At 42.7% G+C, this 21,158-nt stretch overlaps 1 protein-coding gene across 9 annotated transcripts in view; it reads left to right on the top strand.

The window, feature by feature from the left end:
- ppip5k1a (diphosphoinositol pentakisphosphate kinase 1a) overlaps positions 1–21,158 on the top strand; it is a 48,449-nt gene that overhangs the window by 15,140 nt on the left and 12,151 nt on the right. For 5 of the 9 annotated variants that reach the window (XM_041041245.1, XM_041041219.1, XM_041041286.1 and 2 more), the window contains 25 exons: positions 5,963–6,012; positions 10,250–10,792; positions 11,607–11,802; positions 12,219–12,309; positions 12,429–12,514; positions 13,058–13,212; positions 13,791–13,892; positions 14,111–14,272; positions 14,369–14,490; positions 14,600–14,701; positions 14,861–14,947; positions 15,038–15,113; positions 15,291–15,400; positions 15,875–15,960; positions 16,061–16,186; positions 16,985–17,106; positions 17,666–17,848; positions 18,554–18,695; positions 18,832–19,055; positions 19,299–19,426; positions 19,634–19,748; positions 19,838–19,945; positions 20,173–20,301; positions 20,387–20,527; positions 20,932–21,025. In XM_041041245.1, the coding sequence (XP_040897179.1) occupies positions 10,649–10,792; positions 11,607–11,802; positions 12,219–12,309; positions 12,429–12,514; positions 13,058–13,212; positions 13,791–13,892; positions 14,111–14,272; positions 14,369–14,490; positions 14,600–14,701; positions 14,861–14,947; positions 15,038–15,113; positions 15,291–15,400; positions 15,875–15,960; positions 16,061–16,186; positions 16,985–17,106; positions 17,666–17,848; positions 18,554–18,695; positions 18,832–19,055; positions 19,299–19,426; positions 19,634–19,748; positions 19,838–19,945; positions 20,173–20,301; positions 20,387–20,527; positions 20,932–21,025 (3,031 nt within the window). In that variant the 5' untranslated portion in view covers positions 5,963–6,012; positions 10,250–10,648. Of the gene's footprint in view, positions 1–5,962; positions 6,013–10,249; positions 10,793–11,606; positions 11,803–12,218; positions 12,310–12,428; positions 12,515–13,057; positions 13,213–13,790; positions 13,893–14,110; positions 14,273–14,368; positions 14,491–14,599; positions 14,702–14,860; positions 14,948–15,037; positions 15,114–15,290; positions 15,401–15,874; positions 15,961–16,060; positions 16,187–16,984; positions 17,107–17,665; positions 17,849–18,553; positions 18,696–18,831; positions 19,056–19,298; positions 19,427–19,633; positions 19,749–19,837; positions 19,946–20,172; positions 20,302–20,386; positions 20,528–20,931; positions 21,026–21,158 lie in introns of those variants that run through there. The other 4 variants (XM_041041278.1, XM_041041260.1, XM_041041236.1 and 1 more) reach the window with 2 other exon arrangements.

Raw genomic sequence — 21,158 nt, 5'->3', positions numbered from 1 at the left:
ATTGAAGTGACACATCATTGCAAAGGACTGCAAGTTAGAGAAATTGCACTTATTTTAATATGTATTATTTATCTCATTTTCCCAAGTATCCATTGATTGATGTATGTTTGCCGTTAACTCTCAGATCTGCTGCATTAATACAAAACCATGGTGAATGAGAAGTGATGAGACACCTGTTCTGTAGCATTACGTTTCTAAAATGGATGTTTCCAACATCCTGCAATATCCTTTACTTCAGCTCACCTCACGAACACGATGTTTTACGAACTGAACAAAGCCCAATGCTTTATGCGTGGAGCTGTTTGTCTGTATGAGCGTTTTCTGATGTAGGTCTGAGGACTGAGTGATGTGGGTGTATGCTTTTATTTTGGAGGAAACGTAACAGGGTATGTCTGGCACGCTTGACTCATGTGATGGGGTGAGGGAGGAAAAAGGGGTGTGTTGATGTTTTTTAAATATTTTAAAAAGAAACTGTCGTCACGTAATTTATGATGCCTGATTATTTTGTGATTATGTCTATTTTTCGGTTCTTTGCTTTTTTAAAACATGTTTCTGTTTCTTTTTAGATGATTGATAGCTGCTGATTTTTGATGGATTCATCAGAAACTACAAGAAAATGACTCAATCTTTCAATGGGCCAGATTCATGATATGAAACAGAAAAGCCACAGGTATCACATGGCTCTCTGCTCTGTTGTCCCACTGTCACCTTTGGGTCCTTTAAAGAGTTTCTGAAACATTTGAGAGTATCACATCTTGTGCCTTTAACTGCTCTCCACCCTCTTGCTTTCACTCAAAGAAAAAAAAAAAAATCCACACTGGAGACAAAGCTGCTCTTTCAGCCAGGTACCACTGAGCACTCATTGGGCAGGAAACAGCAACACATGCAATTACGGAGTATTCACACGCCGAAAAGTGTTGTAGCTACGGATACGAATGAAGCCCACTTAACTTATAATGGGAGTCTAGACTGAGTCTAAGTGTGATATAATGACAGTAGGGCTCTATTGGGAGCGGAGCACGTGTTCCACTCAGGCTTCTGTGATATGAAGTTGTACAATTTCTTTCCTCCTCAACCTTTTGTGCTTTTTTTAGTGAAACTAAAATCACCAGGGAGATTTCAATCAGCTTATTTTAATGCTCACTGACTCCCCTGTGAACTCTCCTCTCACTCCATCTCCATGTGAACACTCTGATGAGGGTCTGAAGGGACGCAGGAATGGGGAGAATGCTAAATTTGAGAGGTTCGAGGTTGGACTTGCTGCCTCCGGTTCAGCCTCGCTGGATTTAAATCTGAATAGCGTACAGTAACTGAACTGCCTGGACCAGGCTTCAAAGGGGAGTGGAGCGACCCTGGCTGGGCTCACTGGTTTCTCTATGGTGAGATTGTGTCAGCAATTGTCCCACATTTCCTCTGCAATGTTTAGGTTTTTCCACTCTGGGATATTTGTCCAGAGGCTTGGGGACATGCTGTGTCTACAGAGTGGGCTATTTATACTGGACACAGGGTCGGGTGAAATGACTAAATTGTGAGACTAACTGAAGAAATGTTCGCTCCGGCTCCACCTCAGTCAACAACACAGCACTGTTCTGCAGTGCTGCAGTGACATTACAGTAAACTATAGGTTATTGTTGTGTCTGTGGCTGTTGGGGACACGTTATGTTTGTGCCTCTGGTTCTGTGTCTGTCTCCATCAGTAACAACACTGGTCCACTCAGGTGGAGCTGCACTGACCCACAGCACTGATGGATCGATGACAGAGTTTCAGTTAAATCCTCAGGGATCAGCGGACTTTTAACTTTATTCATAAGCTCCTTTCACAACAAAGGCCACTTTCTGAACAGGACTGCTGTCTGAGAGCCGCCACACAGGGAGTGCAGTAATGAAGACTGATGGATGCCCACAACATTTTCTTTTTAGAAACCAGTGTACACTTCTGTTGTCTGTATGGACCCAAGCATTTGCTGCTGTAAATGTTTGAATATTGGTGCTAAAAGAGAGTGAATGCTAAGGTACACCTTGTTTATTATTACCAGGATTATTACCAGTTTCCTATCCTAATGATAAGCTAAGATAACCACATCCTGCCTACCGCTCTGTGCGGACATTATAAATGCTTTGTGTTACAGACATGCACTCATTCAATCAATCAATAAATAAATAAAATGTAGAAACTCTATGTTTTGTCCAGTACTGTAAAAGGAAAATATCTGTCCAGCATGAAGTTTCCAGTTTTTATGTTGTTGTTAAACATTGTGTGTTTTTGACAAATAAGCCTTCATCAGATCTTCATTTAAAAAAAAATCTTTATTAGGTCGTCTTTGCTGAAATCCATCCATCCATCCATTTTCTATACGGCTTAAATCACTGAGACCTTCTGTTACAGAAGAAACCTGAGAGAAGGCTCATCTGGACATGGGCTCAGTTGTGTGTGAGTGTTCGTTGTTCAGTCTGATGTGTATCCACAGGGGTTTTCCAAGTTGATGGACTTCTAGCAAGTTTTACTTGAACTTTTCAAACTTGGGAAGCTTCCCTGCAGTCAGGAAGTCTGCTTTCCACTGCTGAAAGGATTTGTTAGAAAAACCTCTCAGGAGAATTTTTGTTGAAAGCAGAGTGTGTTTATTTTTTTCTTGCCTTGTTCATATGAATGGCTGCTGTGTGCAGCACTCTCTGTACCTGCAGACCTGAGGTGAGTCTGCAGCGTCTCCTTGTACTGGAGATCAGAAATTAGCTCCTGATTCCCGCTGCACACAAACCTTACGTTATCTACAACATGTCTGTGGGAGAAGGACAAATAGAAAAGGTTAAACTTGCTGCAGGGTGTTTATTCTGGAGAACTTCGTGGGAGTGGAGGCGTCTTGGAATTAACAGGATCACAGTTAAAAACAAATATTGCTTAAATTTACTTTGGAAGAGTTGATTTCAGTCCACAGGAAAACAAACTTTAAGCTGCAACCAGGAGGTGTTTGGTCATTCAGGGGGACAAATGCAAAATGCCCAGGAACAATTAAGATGAGAGGAAACTAATCTTAACAAATGAATCTCAACATTCTCAAGGCCACAACAGGATAAACCCATGTGACAGTGGCTGACAAACACCACCGACCTGACATCACCCCGTGGCCAGTTTTTACATTTTTATCACCACGATGGCTAAAAACATCCAAAGCTTTTGGACGTCATCTTTATTTTGTTGTTCTTTAAAATACTAAAATAACTAAAGTTCTATATTGATCAAATAATTATGACCTTGCTGTTTGACTGAGCTTTGGGTTACATTTACTGTAGTATACATTACTGGAAGGTGATATTTAAGGTTATAAAGTTAAGATGAGATCAGTCAGTTAGCGAACGCTTCTTGTTTGCTAAATTCACAGGGACGAGCAGAAAACCACCATGTCTTTAACCTGATGACCAAGCATTTTTTTTTTCTCTGTGGGTTTTGAAAGCTGTTTTATTATCCCAACAGTCACTGGCTGCTGTGGAAGTGAAAACATGAAAGTCCCTGAAAGTACAGTTACAGTTTTCCCAAACAGGATATGCTTGAGTACAAGTCTGTGCATGTCGACTTTTTTCCTCCGAAATGAGATTGAATACTTCTGTGGGCTTCAGGGTGTTTTTGACAGAACGCCGTTTCCTTTCGACAGAGTACAGAACAGACTTTCTTCTCACCGAGCAGAGCTGGAAAACACAGCTGATAAAAGACAACGTCCACGAGCAGCCAGACCACTGCCAGCCCACGTTTACTCGACACCCAGAGTCATTAACTGCTGCGTTACTCGCACAGTTGTATGGGTGCTGAGACACGTGCCTTCCCCCTCTGAAAGACGTTTTGTACATGTTTTATATGGCTTTCTGACACCACACACACTGCACTGGTCAAACAGGACATGTTCTCATGTGGTGTTAAAATAACTCCCAGCCACTGTAGCTCTTTGGTAAATGGAGGTTCTTGAGTAACTGTTAGAATTTGATCTTTATCTGAGCAGTTCTGCTTGTTGTTACAGGTAAAGTCTCGGGTTGGTTGTAGAAATGTATGTTTGATTCCTGTGATGCAGAAAAAGGGAAATGTTACGTAATTTTACATGAAAGAGGTACACACTTGAGATGAATGTGTGAAAACGTGTGAAAACAATCAAATGCATCTGCTCACACAAGGGAAATGTCGCTATTCACAAATCTGTTTGTTTCTATTGTTTGAGGACAACATGACTTTAAAAAGTGAGTCTGGTGAGAAAGTTTTAAAAAAGTCCATTCGTCAGCTATTTCAGCTTTTCTCTCACTCTCAGCTGACCTTTATAAATCTTAGGTCAAATCACACTAAGGCGACTTAATCTGTTAATGCTGGGAATTAATAAAACGTCCAGCAGGACTGAGCTGGAGAGAGGAATCAGATATGTCAGGGTTTGGATACAGAGCAAATACCTGCTTGTGGGATCATTTCATTATTGTTTTGGGTGTTTTCTGGAAACATATAGAAAGTGACCGAACTTATGCTTTAATATCAAAACTGGCACACATGAGGGAACATGTTACAGAGAATGATCTGGGGGAAAAAAACTGAAGTACATTCATAATGAGGACCCTTGTCCCGGTCTGACCTGTTGCTGTAAGTCACAGAGAGTGTAACACCCCTGACTCTGGCAAATGGAAGCCATATGAGGTGGTCGGCAGCAGAGGACCTCTTAAAAAGAGGGTCTTTGTGAGAGGAGCTGGAGGTATAGTGAAGCATTTAGATAAATATGACAGAAATCTGACTAATGCTGCCTCTTCACCTCACACACCACAATCCACACTCTGTTCCAGCTGCATTAAAGTCTAGGTGATGCAACACAAACACCATATTTGAGTTTTAGAGTAAACTGTCGCTTACTATTTTTAAAAGAAGGTAAAAGGTATTTTTACTTTCATGCTGAAATTATTTGTGCAAGTGGGTGTGCCCTCTCCTCAGTTTGATTATAGAAGAGCCCTGTTTGCGCTCTGTTCACCCTGCTGTTTTTGAAATGCTCTTTTCATGAGAAGTATAGTGGCCCACTGTGACCCTGCGAAGTTCACAGCAGCGACACCCTGATGGCCTGCACACAGGTTTGTAACCCACAGAGTGTCTGCACAGGGATGCTCAGGGACACGCTGACGTCAATACTGACCATTAGATCAACAGCAGCAGCAGCAGGTGGTGCCGACTCTTCTGATGAAGGGCAAGGGCACCTTTTGAAAAATGCTGCGACTGAGTTGGAGAACTTTATGCTTTCTTATCTCTGTTATTTTTTCGTGTCTCCTTGTGCTGTGTGATATTAGAGTGATCTTGTGGTCGTTTCAAATGTCTTTGTGGACATTTTGCATCTCTTTGTTGTCATCTTGTGTCTCTCTGTAATTGTTTTGAGTCTTTTCGTAGCTGCTTTGTGTTTATCTCTTCGTAGTAGCTTCGTGTCTCTTTGTATTGTCTTTGTGGTTGCTTTCTGTTAGTTTATACACAGGCTCAAACCCTGAATGAACTAACTGTACATTAAATATATGTAAGTTATAACATGAATACTTTATACAGTGTATAACAAATACTTATGGTTACAGTATTTACAGTCTATCAACAGATGGATGTGAAATATAACAGCGGTGATATATGATGTAATAACTTAAACTCAAGGTGAGCAGTCTGTCTTGTCGAGGTAAAATGATGTTTCGTCAGATTTTTGTTTTCATCAAACAAGTTGTTTTTTCTTGTACCATTGAGCCTGCATTGGCAGCTCCCCGCTAGTCTCAATGTTACCGCTAGAGGCCGCTAAAGCTCTTCTCATCTGGTTTTTATTTACTCTTGGAGACTTAGGTCGTTGCTTATTGGCTCGTGTGGTGTTTGGGCTACGCCTTCTGAACATTGTTCTCTTCTACCATTGGTTATTTTAGACCTTGAACAACACTACGTCAAACAGAAAAAAATAAGATTGGTTTCACAGACAAACTGTCAGGAGCAAAGGAAGCGAACCGATGGCAGCGACACAAACCGCCCGGCTGCGCTGTGAGTTCATAATTAAATGTCTCTCATTGGTAATGGAAATATCATCGACACGCTGCCAGTCTTTAGCGCTAACATGAGCAGCAGCACATATGTTTGGTGTTTGTTTCGAACGGAGGCCCCTGGAAGACTTGTCTTTGCTGGGATTCTTGTTAGCTGCCTGCTAACAGCGGCTAACGTTAGCTAAATTTGTTTTACGCTGCTAAAATTAACGGGAGCTAACGGTCATTTTTTCGCCAAGTAGCGTTGTTCTTGAATTCAGCTAACGGTGAAGGGCGGTGGAGATTCGTCTTTTAAATGCTAATATAACCTTCAGATTGTCTTATTATTGTGGGCTACGTTTATGTAATGTAAAAAAAATACATCCACATTACACACACACACACAGGCGCGCATATATAAAACATCCCTTTGCTAAGTAATTGCACATGACATTAATGAACCTGTAACTTTAAAGTGGCAATGTAACGTCAGGAACAAAGTTTAGGTGGAGGTTAACGTTGACACTGGTTGCTGCATGATTCATTTGAATTGAGTTTAACATCCCATCTTGTGTCCTGTCAGGTGCAGTGATAATAATAATAGTGTTTTTCTCCGGGTAGTTAGCACCAGTTTATACTCGCAGATGAGGTGTGTTGCTTTCAGACCATCCAGTCCAAGTTATATTATCTGCAGATCCAATATACAGTGTATATAATATACAGTACAAGTCAGTATTTGCTGTAACCATTATTCGCCTCTAGAACAGCACCAGTTCTCCTCCTACACCTGCACACAGTTTTTCAAGGTATTGGGCAAGTAGGCTGTTCCAAGCATGTTAGAGAACTCGCTGCAGTCCTTCTGTGGACTTAGTCTGTCTCTGTGTCCTCTGCCTCTTCATGTAATCCCAGGCTGAGTCCATGATGTTGTGATCAGAGCTCTGTGGGGAGCCAGGCCATCTGTTGCAGGACTCCTTTTTCTTCTTGCCTCAAAAAATATGTCTTTATGGCACACCCTGATGGTGCTGTGTGACGCATAAGAATCTAAACATCTACAGTTCCTAAAGGTTTAGCGCAGTACCATGGATATGTTTTGTTTTGTTTTGTTTTTGAACAGAAGTTGTATAAGGAAATCTTCATAAGCGGTGTAGTGTATTACTTTCCAGGTTGCCAGGTCCAAAGCCAGGACATTAGAGGCCATTAGCTCAAAGCTCCTATCCTATCCTAAGTTTCACTTCCTTCTTTCTTCTGCAGAACATTATGAATGGTCACCCAATGCAATTTAGTTATATTACCTTTGATTTAATTATTTAAATTCATTTAGAACTGACACGATTAGACCATGCACTGATTAATCAGTTGATTGAAGATTGCTGCTTTTAGGTTTTGGATTGTTGGGTGGTCATCCCCAAGAAACTGTGGTGCACGTTTGATATTTTATAGACCAGGCAATTAACCAAGTAAATGTTCAGCGAATTAATGAACAAAATCTTTCTCTTAGTTGCAATTTTAAACTTAATTGTTTCATTATACTTTGAGTTTTACTGTTAATTTAAAAGCATTAGTGTCTTCCGGAGTATACGTGAGTAGATAGTGCAGATGCTGTTTTTCTGATTGCCTTCTTCACGCTGCAAGGAGTAAAGTTCTGGTGGGAAATGCTGAATTCTGTATTCATTCTGCTTCGTCTTCAACAGTCAAATGTGAGAACAGTCTAGAAATTACTGGTATCAGTCTTTAAATAGAAGAAAGGAAGGTATGCACATAACTATAGGCGTGTGGCATTGAGACATCAACATTTGAATGAACACCCACACACCCACTTCAGTGTCCTGGGCTGTTTGCGTGGCAGTGTTTCCTACCTGTCAGGTAAAAGATGTCTGAAACTTAATCTCCTCTGCACACTTCAAGTAAACAGTGCTGTGGCGCTTATGAATGAGATGAAAAGTAGTTTTATTGAAACGAGTTCTGGCACAGATTCATGTTCCATTGGAGCAGATCCTGTTAGGGCGTTCTGCAGGAGGCCTCTGAGCCTGCCCCAGCAAGGAGTCCTGAGTCATATGGTTCAAGGTGGGAGTTTGTGAGACAGAAAAAAACACAAGAAAATAAGGAATGAGGCAGGTTTGTCAAGTGGAAAGAGGTGAAAGAGTTACAGAAGGTCAAAGGAGAGAAAAGAGGCTGGACGACAGTAAGCAGCCTCTGTCTCTGTCTCGTTGAACTTCAGTAAACTTTCACTTGTGAATTGGATTTGCTAGAAATTGTAATATTGTGGGATTTCAGACAAAACAAATCAACTCTTGTATTTTAGAAGATAGTGGTGGATAAACAATTAATCAGTTAATATAGGAAATGTTCAGGAGGTTAATTAAGAATGAAAATAAGTTATTTGCAGCCCTAACAGGTTTTGTCAGGGTTAAAAGATGTGTTTTCCTAGGCTTCTTAAAAGCTGACATAATGGGGATGCAGGGTTTTCACCCCACAGTCGTGTGACACTGTAGAATGTAAACTGCATCCTAAACCCCCAAAGTCCCACAAAAAATAAAGAGGCCATGACCTCAGTGTCCTCAGTGGGAGCTGTGGCCCTGTTTGTATCCTGGTGTAATAGAAGCGATTAACTGTTATGCTCAAGCTCTGAAACACTAATCCACTTAGGCATGGAAGGAGTTTATTTTAAATCAACCCTGTGCCAACATTTGAGTAAGAATTATTTCATGTACCAGGCAGCAGGTAAACATTTATAAAATAGTCATACTTAACAGCCACAGACTTTACCTGAATGAACCACTGTTTTCTCATGTCCTTTGCCTTCAATGTGCCTTATGTAAGGTTTTATTATCACTACATAGCCAGTGTTAGCCTTAACAGCAGTTTGGCTTTGGCTGGCTGTTAGCATGCTAACTTCAGTAGATATCTCTGATATAACGTCAGAACTGTGATTCCATTGAGTTTACTATCATAGAAGACGCTGAAGAAAACCAAGTTTTCTTCACTGTCCAAGCAATTTATTGATTAGTTTCAGACCAGGGTTAAAATATTTCCTTCATTGTTTGGTGTTAAACTTGTATGTGGATCCTAGGAAGATTAGCTGAGTACTGAGTTTTTTAGGTCATGGGAACTTAAAATAAACAACCAAAATGTGACGAGGGATCGTGGCCTTTTTGCAGTTTTATTTGTGTTCCCTCAGCTTGAGATCCTCTGGGCTTTGAACAGTTATGAGTCTGTTTATTATCTCATTTGGACCCTGTCTAGGCTGCTTATGCTAATAACAGTATTTTCCACTGTAAATAGCCAGTTTTGACCTTTTGGTGACTGAGCCTGACAGTGAAGCGGTTTGTTGTTCAGATGGGTGTCTTATAGCGTGCCAGAGACTGATGAGTAGTTGTGGTTTGTCTGCAGTATGACATGTTCGCTGCCTCCATGACTGGCTAATGTTTAGCGGTGATGGAAGTTCAGATCAGAGCTGATGCTCCTGCTGTTTTGCAGCACCAGGCTGCAGTGTCAATGTTAAATGTGTAACAATAGAGTACGTGCCGGACGTAATTATTGCTCACGCACACGGCCATTTATGCTTAAAGTGATGGTGTGTTGGCTGAGAATTGCAGGGTTCTGTTTTTTACTGTGCAGTTGAAAAATTACCCACATAATTTGGCATAATGAGGCTGTTTTGGAAGGGAACCATCGGGCACCCTTGAATGAAGATGAGCAATGGAAGGATTATATGAATTTAGTTTCAGTTAGTGATTCTCCTTATTGATCTTAATTCTGTCTGGATTCATTTCTCATTCCCTTTTTGATAAACTTTTGGGTGCAAGGGGATTCGCACAGAATTTTATTTCATCTCTTTCAGGGCCACAACTGGGGATTATCTTTATATCAGTTAATCTCCAGACTATTTTCTTCTTCTTCTTCAGTTAATTGTCATAAAATGTTGAGAAATGCCTTTTATAGTTACAGACAGCTTGATGTGAAGTCTTTAAATGTTTTGTTTTGTCCAACCAAGAGCCTGAAACCTGAAAATGTTCAGTTTACTCTGATGTCTGACAAAGAAAACCAACAAAGTGTCACAGTTAAGATGCTGGAACCTTTTTCTTATAAAATGACAAACAGTGTGATTAATCACCCAATCACTGCTGCTTTAATTTTCGATTTTATAATATAGTATTGTGGAGCGCCATGAGACTGATTAGGGGCAATGCAAATGAATAATCCTCAGGACATGAAGCCAGATTGCATGAATAATATTAAATGCTTTGTTTCTCTCGTAGGACTTTCAGTCTTGCATACAAATGGAAGAAAGGACTGTCATCACATAATTGGAGCTTCAGCCTTCCAGTTGCTGAAGGCTTGTAAGAAACCCAAGCCAGTCATATGAGATGTGAATTTGCTGAATGAAGAATGAGAAACATGAGTAACGACGTCATTGCAGAGGACTGACCAGCACCATCATTTCTCACATAACGTCTTGTGTTTTAGCCCCCATCATTCTGTCTCATCCTGCTCGTCTGCCTCACACGCCATCGCCTACTGGCTCTGCTGTCCAGCCCGGGCAGAGTGGACCCGTCCCTTTCCCCAGGCCTCGTGCCCTCCCATCGGCGGCCCGCTCCGGCGGTGTGTTGGAGTACGATGGCGCGGTGGGACGCTGAGGGCTGTCGCGGGGGACTGTGATGTCAGAGCCCAACAGCCCGGGCGAGAGCCGGCGTGGCGCTCCCAGATTCTTCGTGGGCTGCGAGGACGATGAGAGCGAGGTCCTGGAGGACAGCATGAGGACAGACATGGAGCTGTATGAGGACGACGAAGACACAGACTCGGTGGGAGACAAACTACATATCCTCTGTACTATAATTTGTTCCTCCACGCAACAGTTGGTGTCAGCAGGAAAAAGTTTGGTACAGTATCATATGCAAAGTGTCAGTAGAGGGCTTTCAGCTAACGCTGTGCACTCTCTTCACCTGTGGGTGAAATGATGAAAATGTCTATGAACAACTTGAAAAGAAATCTCAAACACAGCGTGGTTTCCACTCGGATATGGTTTATGTCTGTAGCTCTTTTGACCAGGATCAGATCATTTACATGCACATGCCCTTTAGTAACTGGGTTACTCAGAAAAAACAGGTTACACGAAGTTTGTTTACATGCACTGAAGTAACCTGGTTATTGTAAATGTGTATGCAGCAGGACAGAGATCAGATTTCTCACCTACACCCAACATTACTGTGTTGGGCTTTTGATGAAATTATTTTAAATGCAGTGATGGATCGCTTCATGTAGCCAGCTCTCCCTTCATCCTGCTTCTCTACAGTGATACGTTATTGATCTGAATTTTTTGTCTTGCAGATGCATTTATGTGAAATGACGGTTTAAAAACCTGGTTATGTGTACACACATGACCAAGATATCAGCTTTCCTCAGGAGAAATTATGCTTGGGTTATCAGGTTTCTCTAATCCCCTATCAAGATTACATAAAACAGGTTTCCCAGTTCGACTACTGTTTATCACTTGTTGCCATGCCATTGTCATGTCCCGTCCCTCAGTGGGAGGGACAAAGATGCCATTGTATTGCTTCTACTTGCACACAGCTCATTAAAATGTCCCTCTCCTTCCCCTCTCTCCCCCCTCTTCAGCCCCCGGAGCGACAGATCGTGGTGGGGATCTGCTGCATGATGAAGAAGTCCAAGTCCAAGCCAATGACCCAGATCCTGGAGAGGCTGTGCAGGTTTGAGTACATCACCGTGGTCATCTTCCCAGAGGACGCCATCCTCAACGAGCCCGTGGACAAATGGCCTCTGTGTGACTGCCTCATCTCCTTCCACTCCAAGGGTAGAACACACAAAAATACATGCGCACACGCTTTTGTGTGTTTTTCATCTATTTGTAAAATAAGTTCACTCTTTCCTACAGAGCTGATGTGTTGATTTTAAAAACTGCATCATACAAAATAAAAGAAATACACAGATGCTGATGATTTCATGTGTTCTGTATGTAGCCTGTGTGATAACATTGGCCTGTCACCAGCTGCCCGACTATTTACACACTAAACAGAGTGTCTGTCTTGTAATACAATGTGAGCATTATGTCCAGTTTTATTCTGTCTGCCTCTGCATGTCTGTCTCAAGTTTGTGTTTTCTCAGACAGTGTCTCATTAGCCATAACTCTGAACTTGGATTCCCCATGTTGTTAACATCATATTATCTATGAGCTTCATTCAGTGAATGGTTTCTGTGCGTGTAAACCAGGCTTCCCGCTGGATAAAGCAGTGAGCTACGCCAAACTGAGAAACCCTCTGCTCATCAATGACCTGAACATGCAGTACTACATACAGGACAGGTAATCTGATAGGCCCTAAATTATATTCCGGCATTCACTGAAGTTATGCATGCAAAGCAAAGCGAGGCTTGAGAACACAACAGTAATTCATGTATTTGATATTTTATGTTTTTCAACAGGAGAGAGGTTTATCGCATCCTGCAGGAGGAAGGGATTGATCTACCACGCTATGCTGTGCTGAACCGTGACCCAGATAAACCAGATGGTCAGTCTGCTATTGATAATGAATAAGCCACTTCTTATTGATGCATCTTTGTACTTTTCCACAATTAGCATGGGGAAAAACCCAGTGGAAAGTTTCCTCCCCAGTGAAAAGTTTTCAGACAAACAGCCCCAGAGCCTCTGTCCATGCAGCATCCTGAGGCCATTAATTTAAGACCGCATTGGTTTTATTTCAGCTTGTGGATAAATATAGTATCAAATGTGAAGCGGCTGCAAGCGTCCCATACTTAAGTGCTGTGATATGATGTGTCTGGCATTTAAATGCTGTTTTTACACAGTGACGTAGAGCCAGTCCCTGGACTGACGAGCGATCAGATGTTTTATGTCTCTGCCTTCTTTGACAGTAATAACTGTCTTTAAAACAACCAATGAACGTCACGTGGTTCAGAGTGCAGAGCTGCTTCACAGGGCTCAAGAGTAAACGCGGAGGGGTCGAGCGTCATCTGTATAAATTATCAGTGGAAATGAAAAAGGGCTTCCTGGAAAACAAACATTTGCTTTGTGTATGTGTGTGTGTGTGTCTCAGAATGTAACCTGGTGGAAGGAGAGGACCATGTGGAGGTGAATGGAGAGATATTCCAGAAGCCTTTTGTTGAGAAGCCTGTGTGCGCTGAGGACCACAATGTCTACATCTACTACCCCACCTCTGCTGGTGGGGGCAGCCAGCGCCTCTTCAGAAAGGTCCTTCCTTTGACCATCATATCTTGTTTTTTCAGTCTCTAAATCTTGACCTCAACACTGCTTCAGCTGAAGTTAGAAGGAAAGTGTCAACTGCTACAATTACAAAACTTTTCAGACTTCTGAAGAGTCCATTACAACACACAACACATCATGTTAATCTTGTTAAAAACAGACTGACACTAATAATATCTCACCGACAGTGAGTTGCAGTGACATACTTATGCATCCTTTCAGTCCAACGTATGGTTTTGAACCCCCCCCCCAGCACAGTGCTCTTGTGTGTGTGAAGTAACAGCACTTGTATTACATGTGGAAGGTGTTACAGGCCCGGGGCTGTTCTTGACTTTTATCTGTTTGGTAATAATGTCAACAGAACTGACTAGAACACACCAGACGTTAACCTGCACCACTGATTAACTTCTCTTGCAATGGTACACGAGTCTGTTCCCGTGCCAGAGGAAGAGCGTTATAATAAATCAGGCGCCCTGTTGTCAGACACAGAGCTGCAGCCTCTTATTCAGACTGTAGCTGTGTTTTTGGAGTGACAGTATTTTTTGCTCTCTCTGTGATGTGTGTAGATTGGTAGTCGGAGCAGCGTGTACTCACCGGAGAGCAGTGTGAGGAAAACGGGCTCTTACATCTATGAAGAGTTCATGCCAACAGATGGCACTGATGTTAAGGTAGAGTATTGATGATTATGAAAGGAAACCACTGAGTGACTCGTTTTTCTGAGATGGAATATTGGATGCTTGAAAGGGCCATAATGAATTTATGTGGTTCTGAAGTGAACGTCTCATTTGTTTTTCCCATAAACAGTGCTGTCTAACTTGTATGTATGTCTATGTATGTAAACTAAGAACTGGCCTCTGGTGGTCATGGATATTTCCTGTGGCCTCAGGTGTACACTGTGGGGCCGGACTATGCTCATGCCGAGGCCCGGAAGTCCCCTGCTCTGGACGGGAAGGTGGAGCGAGACAGTGAGGGCAAGGAGGTCCGCTACCCTGTCATGCTGTCGGCCATGGAGAAACTGGTGGCCCGTAAGGTTTGCCTGGCATTTAAGGTAAGTGACAGTGTTAATGTAGTCCATGTAGTCTTCCATTGTGCACAGATACGGTTTCATCATCACCATAAGAAACGTGTCTTTCTCTCCTCTCAGCAAACTGTTTGTGGTTTCGACCTTCTCCGAGCCAATGGACACTCCTACGTTTGTGATGTGAATGGTTTCAGTTTCGTGAAGAACTCAATGAAGTACTATGACGACTGTGCCAAGATCCTCGGGTATCATCTTTAGTTTTTGTTATTCCTTGCCCACTAGACCATTTTCTCCTGAGCTTGCTTTGGTTCATTTATCATTGACTGATTTCTTTGTCTCTTCGTGGCTCTGCAGGAACATTGTGATGCGTGAGCTGGCTCCTCAGTTTCAGATTCCTTGGTCCATCCCTACTGAGGCAGAGGACATCCCCATTGTCCCCACCACTTCAGGGACCATGTGAGTCATTACAGTACAAAGTTAAAGCCCAAAAAAAAAAGCACTTTAACAATATGTTTTCAAAGGACGTGTGGTCAGTATATTTCAAATTAATTTGGTCATCATGTGTTTTATGAGATAGAAAGAAAAAAGATGAGAATATCTAATAAATGTTTTCAGGATGGAACTGCGTTGTGTCATTGCTGTGATCCGACATGGAGACAGAACACCTAAACAGAAGATGAAGATGGAAGTTCGCAACCCCATGTATGTCATCTCTGTGTTATTGCCTTCCTTTTTGCTGCTGTGGCACAAAAGGAGTTTGATTCATTTGAGGTTATTCTTTGATTCATCCAGGTTCTTTGATCTGTTTGAAAAATATGGAGGATACAAGACAGGGAAACTAAAGCTGAAGAAACCAAAACAACTGCAGGTAACAATAACCTACGCTGTGTGTGTGTGTGTGTGTGTGCGTGTGTGTGTGTGTGTGCGTGTGTGTGTGTGTGTGTGTGTGTGCGTGCGTGCGCGTGCGTGCGTGCGTGTGTGTGTGTTGAACTTTGTCTGAACATCTGTAACGTCTCTGACAGCTTGTTTCTCTGAACCTCAACAGGAGGTGCTGGACATCACACGGCAGTTGTTAGCAGAACTAGGACAGCACAATGACTGCGAGATCGAAGAGAAGAAGTCCAAACTGGAGCAGCTGAAGACTGTCCTGGAAATGTAAGTGGCGAGTAAAATGGGTCACTTCACTCACTTTTATTCTGTGATGTCAGATCCAGCTCATTCATTTCTGGCTCATCTTAGCAAATTGTTTCAAACCACGATAGGATAGCAAAAATAACAGAAGTAAAATTTTCATACAGGTTGTTTAGCAAATCTTGAAACAATGCTCCAGTGTGTTTAGGTCTACTCTAAAAACTATGAACAACAAATGCGTTTTTAAAAGATTCTGTTCTGGCTCCTGCTTCACATCTGAATATGATGGATCATTGTGCTTTAATACGGGATTACAACCATGGACGTGCACATCCTGGTCATGTTTCTACATTAATCAAAACTGCATTGTCAGTAGTTATCATAGACAGGTAATGGTAAGCCCACATTAACTTGCTGGAGATAGAAGGCACACAGCCATGTTTATTTGTGTGTCTCTTAATGATTCTGGATTTGTTTTATTTTCTAATGCTAATAAAGGTATGGCCACTTCTCGGGGATCAACAGAAAAGTGCAGCTAACTTACCTGCCCCATGGGCAGCCAAAAACCTCCAGTGAGGAAGAGGGTGAGGAGATATTTTTTTCACCTTTGATTCAAAATAGCATGTTGCTAAGCTAAAGCTGGACAAAAAAACTGAAGTGCCTTCCTACATGTTTGGTTTTCAGACACACGTAAGGAAGGTCCATCTCTGCTGCTGGTGCTGAAGTGGGGGGGTGAGCTGACTCCTGCTGGCAGAGTGCAGGCCGAGGAGCTGGGAAGGGCCTTCCGCTGTATGTACCCCGGAGGACAAGGTGAGACACACAAGACTGTTTTCCTGCTGAAAGAATTTCATGTAGCGTTTAACCCCTCGTTATTCTCTGCCACCTTCTAGGTTCTTAAGTTTATTCATTTGGCTTTGGAAACAGGTGTTATGGATGACGACCCAGCTGGTAATGGAAAAATAAAGTTGTTAAGAGATCTGTGATGAGTGTTGGATAAGAAAGTGTTAAAACAGCTGAAGCATCAGGTGCACATATATTCAGAAGCAGCTACATATACAAAACCAAAGGCTGTGGCTTCATATTTAAGGGACTTTGAATAACTTGTTGTTCCACCACAATGAGCAGCAACTGATCCGTATAAGGTCAGAGTGAGAGGTGAGACGTGCACGTTATTGATTAAAGAAGTGACTCTGACACATGTAAATAACATATGGCAGTGACAGAATTTAAGGTTTTATAGGTGCATTCATGCTTTAATGCATAAAGATGGATGAAGCTCTTTAACAGAGAACACGAGACGTTAGGATGGAGATGTAAACAAATAAATCCTGGACACGCAAAGTGATACTCTTTAATAAGGCAAGGCAAATGATCACAGGATATTTCAGATGGCTCACAAAGTGGCAGCTGGGGGTGAAGAGTTCAGATAGCTCTGGTTCAAACTGTGTGCCAGGAGAAAAGCGTTCTGTCAGAGATGATAAAGTTAGGTCAGTGAATACCAAGGTGGTGACAAACTGTGCTTATTACGCACAGAAATGTTTAAGGTAAACTTTAAACCAGCAAGGTGGTGTCTGTTGATGCAGTAATGTTGGTTCTGTGTTCTTGCAGGAGACTATGCAGGATTTCCAGGCTGTGGGTTACTGCGGTTACACAGCACCTACAGACATGACCTGAAGATTTATGCGTCTGATGAAGGCAGGGTGCAGATGACGGCTGCAGCGTTCGCAAAGGTATGCAGTGTCCAGAGAGTAGGGCCTTAAGTTTAAAGCTGACAACTGTAGCATGTTTTTCAACCCTGCTGTGTAACTGTTTGATTCCATGATCTCCAAAATTAGAATTACTGTCAAACAAAAACAGACATAATAGATGTAAGTGACTGTGTGGTTAAAACAAGCTGGAATCATCATCTTAGTAGAACAGGAAGAAAAGAGCTCCACCTGCAGAATCTCAAACGACATTAACAGAATTGACAGGAGATTCTCAGAGGAAATAAAGATTTAATCTCAGAGTCTCACACGTTCTTTAGATGAGAAAGGACTGAAGAGCGTTTGTACTTTTTCAGAAAGTACAGTCAGTGACAACAAGATCACACATGTCGCAAAATGTCATGGTGTTTTCTGTCGTTTGTCCAAGTGGAACAGCTCGTTAGTTGTCATTTGTAAGATATCAAAGTATTGGCCACACTGTCAACACATTACCTAATAACCTAATTATCACTTTGCATCACAGATGTTGCCAAAACAAATCACATATTACCACTTCATTTCGTTTGTGTGTCTGTGTGAGCAGGGTTTGCTGGCTCTGGAGGGTGAGCTGACACCCATCCTGGTGCAGATGGTGAAGAGCGCCAACATGAACGGGCTGCTGGACAACGACAGCGACTCGCTGAGCAGCTGCCAGCACCGTGTCAAGGCCAGACTCCACGAGATTCTGCAGAAGGACAGGGACTTCACGGACGAGGACTATGACAGGGTGATTAGCTAAATGTGCTTACCACAGAGCCTCAGCAGTTTTCTGTTCAGTGGAAGGAGGAAAACAACATTGAGACTGTAAATCAGTAGATCTGTGAGCACCTTCTCTGCAGCCAGGCGGGTGGACAGAGGAAGCTTTGCATCACATGCATCGTGAGTCTGGCTGAGGCATTTCAGATCAGTGCAATCATTTACAGACTGCAACCTATAGATCAGTCTGTAGTCCACGGTGAGGGATTGAGATTTGCTTTTCTAAGAAGCAGTTAAACTTTTACTGGGGATACTGCAAGAAATACGATGCCTGGAGTGATTCTGCCTGCAGTGAGTTGCTCACAGTTCAAGTTGAATAAGTGTTTTGTGGTCAAACTTAGCAGCATTTCAGTTACTCCTCCCTAACTGTGCCTTTAAATAGTGATGTGTTCTCACTTCTGAGTGGTTGCCTTTCAACTGGGGTTCCTCATTGTCTGTGCCCATGATCATTCAGAGGATTACTAACCTGTTATAGTGAAAGAAGAAAGGCTTTTATTTCTAGAGCTTACTTACTTACTTACCCATTATGCTTTGTTACATCAAATGACAAAGTCGCACAGATTTGTGCGCTTTAGCAGCTCGGGGCTTTTTGGGGGGTTTGAAATGTGAAAGTAGTCAGTATTCATGTGTTCCCCCTAACTGCTGTGTCATTTTTCCTTTTTTCGTTTTGTGACAGCTGGCTCCGACCTGTAGTGCCTCTTTGGTGAATTCAATGAAGATAGTCCAGAACCCAGTGGCCACATGTGACCAGGTTTATGCCCTCATCCAGAGCCTCACCTCCCAGATCCGCAAAAGAATGGAGGACCCCAAATCAGCTGGTGAGCAGATTATTTCAGTAACTGGGTAACACAGTTCAATAGTATAATAGTATACAACAGTTCCAATCCGAATCATTAACTTTGATTTATCTAACTTATCTTTATTCTTCCTCTGTGTCCCCGTCCCCCGTCTCAGACCTGCAGCTGTACCACAGTGAGACACTGGAGCTGATGCTGCAGCGCTGGTCCAAGCTTGAAAGAGACTTCCGCATGAAGAACGGCCGCTACGACATCAGTAAAATACCTGACATTTACGACTGTGTGAAGTACGATGTTATCCACAACGCTACTCTAGGCCTGGAGGACACACTGGAGCTGTTCAGACTGTCCCGAGCTTTGGCTGACATTGTCATCCCACAGGTGAGAGAGAGAAGGAGGAAGGAAGGAAGGAAAGGAGGGCAGAACAGCCAAAGAACCATTTTCTTGAACTTTTTGTGTCTAAGGATAGATCCTTTTTTTCTGTTTTTGTTTTTCTATAACAATCCAAGATGAGTATAGAAAACCAGAAGGGATGCACAGTCGCCAAATTTAAACATTTACTTACTTTAATTCTGCACAAAACTGGGCAAAGAAATTTTATTCACTCTCTGTGTGTTTTTGCAGGAATATGGCATAAACAGAGTGGAGAAGCTGGACATAGCATACGCCTACTGCCTCCCACTGGTCAGAAAGATTCAGCTTGACTTGCAGAGGACCCATGAGGACGAGTCTGTCAACAAACTACATCCTCTGTGAGTCTGTGATTAAGAGTCCCAGGAATACATTTAATTTAATACAAGGCCGTCAAGACAGGAAGACATGATGCAAAATGTATGGACTAACTTGTCGGGAATGTTTTGGGGCATCTCATACAGTCCTCCATGCTTCACAGATTGTGAAACTCGTGAGGAAAAATTGTGGGTTGTGAAACTGGTTTGACTCCAGTGGCATGTTTGCAGGTACTCTCGTGGAGTGATGTCTCCTGGGCGCCATGTCAGGACACGTTTATATTTCACCAGTGAGAGTCACGTCCACTCCCTGCTCAGCATTTTCCGCTATGGAGGCTTGCTTGATGTAAGCAATCATACATCAGTCCTATATAAACCCTGAATGCTTCTCAGATCCAGGTTCAGAGGTTGAAGCTTATTGTTTGTTTGCGACAGGAGGAGAAGGACCAGCAGTGGAAGCGTGCCATGGATTACCTCAGTGCTGTCTCTGAACTCAATTACATGACTCAGATTGTCATCATGTTGTATGAGGACAACAATAAGGTAGCATTTTTTGTTGTTTGTTTTTTTTTTGTGTGTCATACACCCATCTCACCACATGGCCTGCATGACACAGCATCACCCAGGTAGCATCTGTCTGTCTGAGGCAGAATCTAACAATAGAGAAGACATTTTATGTTCCTGAAAGTAAAAATATATTAAGTATCATAGTGGAGGTGGTGTAGAAAATTTTCAAAATATCTCTAACACTTCTGTTGTTCATCCTAAAGGACCTGACCTCTGAGGAACGCTTCCACGTGGAGCTTCACTTCAGCCCAGGCGTCAAAGGCGTTGAGGAGGAGGAGAACGCACCAACTGGCTTCGGCTTCAGGCCCGCTTCTGCAGAGGTAGCACGACAGGTACAATCACATCCAAGCATTTCCACCCTGCCGTCGCTCTCCAGATAGCAGCATGCACATTCTGTCTTTTTCTCTGCTCGTTCAGAACGGGCAGAAACAGCCCGACCCCGGCAGCCTGGAGGACCTCTCCCGAGATGAGACGGACCGTGCTGTGCCACTGTCTGAGCCAATCACTATTCAGAGGAAGTCCCCCCTCATACGCAATCACAAGACTGGATCCATGGAGGTGAGGGTCACAGGCTGATGCACCTAATTGTGTAATAATTGTGGAAAACAGCAGACTCATTCCATTAGAATCGTATTTCTGAAATCAGTTTCAAAGCCTCATTCATTGTGGACCTCCACAGACAGTGTCTTTTTTCAGTTGCTTATATAATCAGTGTTGTTAATATAGACCTAGAGCCTCTCTGTGGCTTTGGCCTCTGCTGTTGTCCAAGGTCATATTTCACTCTGGAAACTAGCAGCCATCAGTGGAGACTGGTTTATGATATCACATACACTCAAGTTTCCCTGTTACCACTAGGGGAAATTCACAAGTGTGTGCATGTGTGTGTGTGCGTGTGTGTGTGCGTGTGTGTGTGTGTGTGTGTGTGTGTGCACGTGCGTGTGTGCATGTTTGATCTCCACCAGGTCCTGTCGGAGACATCATCCTCCAAAGTAGGCAGTTATCGCCTCTTCTCGTTTTGCTCACGTCAATCCCCTGAGATGAAACAAAGTGGATTAGGTAGGTGTCATAATGCCGCGTTGCTATGGCAACAGTGTGTATAGATGACAGTGTGAAATGACTCAGTGGGAAGGATGGATGCAGGTTTCATGAGGTGAATCTTGATCTGGCAGGACAGTATCGTTAATGGACA

Source organism: Toxotes jaculatrix, chromosome 1, assembly GCF_017976425.1.
Source record: "Toxotes jaculatrix isolate fToxJac2 chromosome 1, fToxJac2.pri, whole genome shotgun sequence".
NCBI classification, from domain to species: Eukaryota; Metazoa; Chordata; class Actinopteri; family Toxotidae; genus Toxotes; species Toxotes jaculatrix.
The sequence above is the reverse complement of the archived record's forward strand: the minus strand, read 5'-3'. Positions and strand labels throughout refer to the sequence as shown.